This window comes from Pinus tabuliformis, chromosome Q (assembly GCF_031772625.1).
Source record: "Pinus tabuliformis cultivar Carrire ecotype Pingquan chromosome Q, CPIR1, whole genome shotgun sequence".
Lineage (NCBI taxonomy): Eukaryota > Viridiplantae > Streptophyta > Pinopsida > Pinales > Pinaceae > Pinus > Pinus tabuliformis.
Window position 1 is genome coordinate 258123078 of NC_142296.1, and position 6534 is coordinate 258129611.

Genomic DNA, 6534 nt, shown 5'->3' on the forward strand with positions numbered 1-6534 from the left:
AAATGCAGAGCCTTCTATTGTTGATTGGGATTTTCTTATGACCCGTCTTGATACTTGGTTGGATTGAAAACAAATTATTTTGTTTGATTCTTCTATTCACTTATTTGCAACAAATAATCTCATCAATTTGCACAATTGAAAAATGATTAAAGCGTTAAATTATCCTATTGTGAGATGTGTTGCCAAAAGTAGTAGAAGACTAGAAATAAGTGATAGTGATGATGATATATTGGAGCATGAAGTATTGCTATGTTGTGGAGAGTGTGTGATTTTAACATGTAATTTGTGGGTTGAAGTTGGTCTCGTTAATGATGCACTTGGATATATTGAAAATATTTTCTTTGTGCTGGTTCAAAGCCGCCGCAACTTCCACAATTGGTTATAGTTATGTTTGAAAAGTATTGTGGTGTTCCATTTGATAAGTATTTTCAAATTCTTGTACCTATTCCGCTTATTATTAGGGGGAATATGAGGCAAATTCCCTTGAAAATGGCATGGTTGTTGACAATACACAAATAAAAGGGGATGACTTTGCAATGAGCCATTGTAGATATTGGAGACAGAGAAAGGCAGGGTCTAACATTTACAACTATATCAAGAGTGAAATAAATAGATGGTTTGCGGATTTCACCGCCTTTTTCTTTTCAATGTTATGCAAAAATGAAGGATAGTGCATATGTTACGCTTAGAAAGAAAGAGGAGGAGAAATTAAAGTCAATATCATTTTTGGGGTATTTATCTTCAATACAGTTTAGGGTTTATGAATTATTTTTTAAGTAAATAGACTATTTTAGAGCAATTGTTGTTTGATTTCTTGAATTAGTTTTTTTCTTCATTTGAATCCTTTTATATTTATGTTTCAATATGAAATAAGCAAAATCATAAATGTATAGTTTTGTTTTTGTTAATTTGTTCTCTTTGAGTGTACTGATTTTAATTGTATGTTTTTGTGAATGATTCACGAATATGGAGAACATTGATGGTAATTATTACATCATAGCGATTAATTCAATTAGAAAAACTATTAGTTTTGTTACTTTTATTCGTGCAAGGTTTGATAGAAGGCATGGCTTACATCCTCATTTTGTCGATGAGCATATCCGTGTTTTGAGTGGAATGAAATAAGATGTTCAAACATTATATCATTTGACCCAAAGAGAATCAAGGAGGAAGATGAGAAGGGACTATCTTGAAAGCGTGAAGTATCGTGATCATTATCCTGTCAATTTGAATTGGTGTTTCTTGTGCCACTGCTCTAAATGTGTTTTGGAAGAGGCTGCTATGAAATAATTGTGTTGTAGTCGAGTGTTGAGAGTTGAATTTTGTTGTCTAATGTGGTGTTATTGTTATTATTATTTCTTTTGATGTTACTAAACTTTGGATTGTTGTTATTGGTCCTATAATGTTTAAAATTTCATTTCATTTCTTTATTGCATTGTGAGCAACATTGTCAGAATCGTCCTTTCTTAACTATCATGAATGCTTGTTAGTGATTGACAACAATTGTTTTTGATGTGGAAATTTATGTTCTATTCAATGTATTTACTTTTTCCCATGCTTATAATTAGTTAGTAGCATTATTTTATATTTTCAATTACCAACATTATTTTAGCAACATTTCACATTGGTTAATGTTATGGTTTTGTAATTCTATTTAGGTTGTTAATTTTTATTATTAATATTTTATTGTTAATTTGATTATTTATTTTATCATTTTTTTTATCATAAATAATGTTATATATTTGGGTTATTAATTTTTATTAATATGTTTTATTTAATTTCATCTTTTGTTTTATTAAATTGTGTTTAATTATTTTTTACAATATTTGTTTATATGTATTATTATTAATTTCTAAAAATAATTTAACTTTTCTATTATTATGAATATAATATTAATATTATTAATAATATTAATATTAATACTAATATTAATATTAATTATTATATTATATATCTATTTATCAACCACATTTATATTGGATTAGTTATTATTATTTATCAACCACATTTATATTGAATTAGTTATTATAAACCATAATATTAGTATTTAAGTTAAACATTTGTTCATTTTATTTATTTTTGGTTATCTTCATTATTTTTTTTATAAATCTAATTTATTTCTGGTCACTATCGTTCATGGAATTTTCAATTTTACTCTGACATTGACTTACATTTATTTAAATTTAGTACGGTCTTTTCCTTTAAAAAAAATAAATTAAATTATTACAAATTCATTTATGGTCTACTCTCGTTAATGGCATTTTCAATTTTACTCTGACATTTACTTACATTCATTTAGCTTTAGTACAGTCTCTTCTTTAAAATAATAGATTAAATTATTGCATTTCCATTCTTTATTGATAAGAAATTATTTAAGTTTCATTTTATTAAAAAAAATTAACATTATAAAAAGGAAAAGAGGAACCGCTAAAAAAATTATATTTAAAAACCTGTTTTATTTAGTATTAGAAAAAAGATTAAAATTATAACCAGGAAAATAAAAACTGCTCCCCAAAAATTATATTTAAAAAACCAAAACGAAAATTGCAGGTTGCTAGTCTCTATTGAAATAAGCGTAACAAACCTCTATCCAACGTTCAAGAGGAGAAGGCTTCATGAAATCACAAGCATTGATGTACTTTTCCTCAGACGAAGAATATTCCGTTGAAATCCAATTTTGCGAGTTGATTCAAGAAATATTAAATTCTGCAAGTCTCTATTGAAATAGGTATGCTTATAAGGCTAACAAACCTTAAGGTATAAAATTTTAAAATAAAACATGGTATTTGCGAAATCACATTTTTAATTTTATAATTATAAATATATATAAAATTTAACAAACAGTAATTAAACTGTTTATTATATTTATGTGGTTAAGTACTTTAAAATAAAGTATTTTATAATAATATATTAAATTATTATATTTATATAAATTAAGTAATTGGAAAAAATCAATAAATATGAATATATAATAAGTATTAAAACATTTATTTCTTAATATATTTCACATTATTAAAATAAAAATAAAAATAATATTGTGTTTTATATTATTATTATTGAAGAATTAATATATAGGTACTATATGGATTAAATATATAGGTATTTGAAAAAATAGAAAAAGATTTTTAATCATGGAGTGTTATCCTACTTTCTCATAGAGATTCTTAATTTGTAAAGAAGCTTTGTTAAAATACTACGAGTCAATATTATGGTTTAGCAATAACATGTACCCAAAAAATCATGGTTCATATGAATTTTTTTAATTAATTAATTTAATTAAAAGGTAAAAAACATAATTACTTTGGAAATATATCTCAATCTTTGACTTGTGTATACTATTATGAGTATTCTAGAACATTTCTTGAAGGATAAATCCCTACTATCCTCTTCTAGCTCAATCTGGAATAGATGTTAGGTAAACATTTCATTTCCTTGAAATTACATAAAAATAAAAATAAAATAATTAAATTAATAATTACAATGAAATTGGGGCAAAATAGACAATTTATCATTGTATGCTTTTGAGCATAAGGTTTTTACAATCCATAATTTTGCTAATGATATATATGAACTTTGGATCTACTAAGATTTTTGATTAATCAAATTTATTTTTACTTCAAAAAAAATTGCACTTGATTAATCAAATTTATTTTCACTCTGAAAGAACATTACACTTCATAAAATTTGATGTCTCTCACTATTTAGCAAATAAATCTAAACCAATTAGATTAAAATTATAAAAACTCTTTTCCAAAATAACTACTTATTTCAAATTATTAAAAGAAAAAACTAAATAACTATATATTAAAAATAGATAAAAATATATCAAGTACATAAATGATCATCTTAATGGATAAAAATATATTAAGTACAAGATCATCCAGGAAAAAAAATAGTTGGAAAAGCTACTACAGTGGGAAAACTATGTTTTTCTACGAGCGGGAAAAAAGAGGTAAAAAGCCCCAAACAGAATTATAAAACAGATAGGTACATGAAGGAATACAACAATTAGGGTTTTCAATTTGACCTATCGAAATCGACGAGGTTTAACTTCAGATTTCTTCAGATGCTGACGCCTCCTTCTAGTGGAAGTAAGGTTGTGAAAGGCGATTAGAAGCGCGATAATCGTAGCTTCCTTTCATCGGAGAGCTCCTTCGCAAATCTGTGGAATCATCTCGATTATATCAACATCGCAACCTATATATATATATATATATATAAAATATGACTGCAATGAAACTTTCACTTGCTATTCTTTGTTCTCAAAGTTGTTTCTTTCCACTAAATGAAATCCATGTGCTTACCTAGTCAATGCATCCCCGTTGGTGCCTCCGCCTGTCACTTGTTCAATCACACCCGTCTCTATATTCGTTCTTGAAACAGGAGCCTCCAGAAGATTTTTCCCTATCTTCACCAGCTCTTCCAGATTCTTCTTAGTTGACAGATCCGTTGAGCTTGTATCTCCCGATAATTCAACCTGATCCCAATTATACAATTTCTTAGACCTTTCAAATATGGAGTGTATGCTAATAAAAGTGAATTATATAAGGTCCCAATCTCTAAACAACCATATGACGAATTTTTTTATACATGGAAGAAGGAAAGGACCTGGATTCTTAAATAGTTCTTCTCGGAATTAAAGGCTTGGAACACGACCGTTGCGTAAACGTCCACCATATCTGCACTCGCTTGCTGAAACATGTCAGTTATCGGCACTTTACCGTCGTTGGATAACCATTTAAGCAGTCCCCATTTTGCAGCGTCAATGGCGTCGTAACTAGCTATTTTCTGTCCGGTTCCAAGAGAAAGCACCAGAAATTTGCTACTATCCTGTTTAAAACGCATATACTAATTATCACTCCAGTTACTTAATCATTCAAAGGTCAACTATAATGAATATTTGGCTACATGAATCCGATTTATAAACAAAATAGGTTTATAACTCACGCAAGCTTTAGACGTTGGCACTAAGAAATCTGGAAAGCGTACGAGAGCTCGCTGAGTCACTTGGTTTAGTGCAAGTAACGTCTGCAACACATATTTTATAAAACACCAAATAGCACAACCTCTTAAACAAAATTCAAAATCATAATTACACCATTGAGAGATGGAGAATATATATATATACTGGATTGTTCACTGCAACTCCCCCGTCTATGAGGTTAAAGCTTTTGGTATTGTCCGAGGAATCTTTTGTTTGGAAGAAATGAGCAGGAAGATATGTTGGAGCTGCTGAGGTTCCAATGCAGACATCGGCCAAAAGTGCATCTTCTAACTCGTCCTTTTTGGCCTGGAAACGAGATTTACCTTATATCACTGTAACTGCTGCTGCTCTTTAATTCAAACTTACATTTCTTCTATCACTCAGAAACATTACCTTAAAAGTGGTGAAGATTGCAGGTTGTTGTATTTTGATGTCGTATGCAGTAATCACGACGTTCGTTAGGGTTTGGTGTAACCGTGTATCCCCCAAATAGTTTCTCAAGATTTTGTGCAGGTAATCCCCGGAATATTTGGGGCCACTCAGATCCTTTATTGCGGATTGTAACACATATCTGTAATAATTCATTTTCTATTAACTCAATATTGATGTTGCTGTTGAAAAAAAAAACAAATATAAGCAATATATGTTGATTTTTTAACCAAACAAAAGAAATCTTTTACTAACGTTGTATGTGGAAAAATAAGAGGACAATTATCCAAATAAAACTTCATAATATCCTTTGCAGGAAACAATGGACGATTCTTGTCATTTGGAGCGGTTAACATGGCAGTGACCAATCCTCCCGTGCTGGTTCCAGCAATTATGTCGAAATAATCAGCTATACTCACGCCTGGGCCGTCCAATTCCTGTGACAGAACTTATAATTCAATTTGGCACAGAAGGATGTTATTAAAAAAAAGTAAAGGCCATCATGAGATTTTACAAGTGGAGTAGATTAAAATCATTACCTGGAGTTTTTCCTCCAGGAATTCGAGGATAGCTGCTGGGATAATCCCACGAACCCCTCCTCCGTCAATACTGAGAATAGTAATCATATTGCCATCGTTTGGTGGCGGATTCCCGTAAGTAGTAGCCATGCTCTATACTCAAATTAAGCCTTCACCTCCAAATTAATTTCGACTCCTTAAATTTAGAAAACAATGCATATACTGATATATCGATTGAACGAATGAATTGGAATGCTTCTCGTTTATGCTATATTTGAACGGAGGGGAAGAGAATTAATAAATATAATAATCTGTTGTTGCTGTAGACAATTTACGAACATGCCTGGAAGTTGAAGGTGGGTCTTTGTGACGGCCATGAGAGGTTGATCCATTCCCGTCAATCCACGTTATCAACAAGAACAACGACAAAAAAGCTTGCCAGTCAATTTCACTGTTTGAATAAAAGTGTAAATAAAATTATGGGAATAAAAGTCAATTTCACTGTTTGAATGAAAGTGTAAATAAAATTATGGGAATAGAAGTGTAAATTTTGTAGTTAGAATTATGGAGCTCAACTGTGTAAGTAGGTTGATATGTAATAAA

General features: G+C 29.6%; 1 protein-coding gene across 1 annotated transcript; it reads right to left on the reverse strand.

Moving 5' to 3' along the window:
• Positions 1-3899: 3899 nt before the first annotated feature.
• Positions 3900-6193, reverse strand: LOC149219147 (patatin-like protein 2). Its single transcript, XM_089382536.1, has 8 exons — positions 5953-6193; positions 5669-5850; positions 5378-5555; positions 5129-5290; positions 4948-5028; positions 4609-4830; positions 4305-4477; positions 3900-4162 (listed from the first exon to the last, which is right to left on the reverse strand). Exons 1-8 carry the CDS (start codon positions 6079-6081, stop codon positions 4111-4113), a joined length of 1179 nt encoding a protein of 392 aa, XP_089238662.1. The 5' UTR covers positions 6082-6193; the 3' UTR covers positions 3900-4110.
• Between the last annotated feature and the right edge of the window lie 341 nt (positions 6194-6534).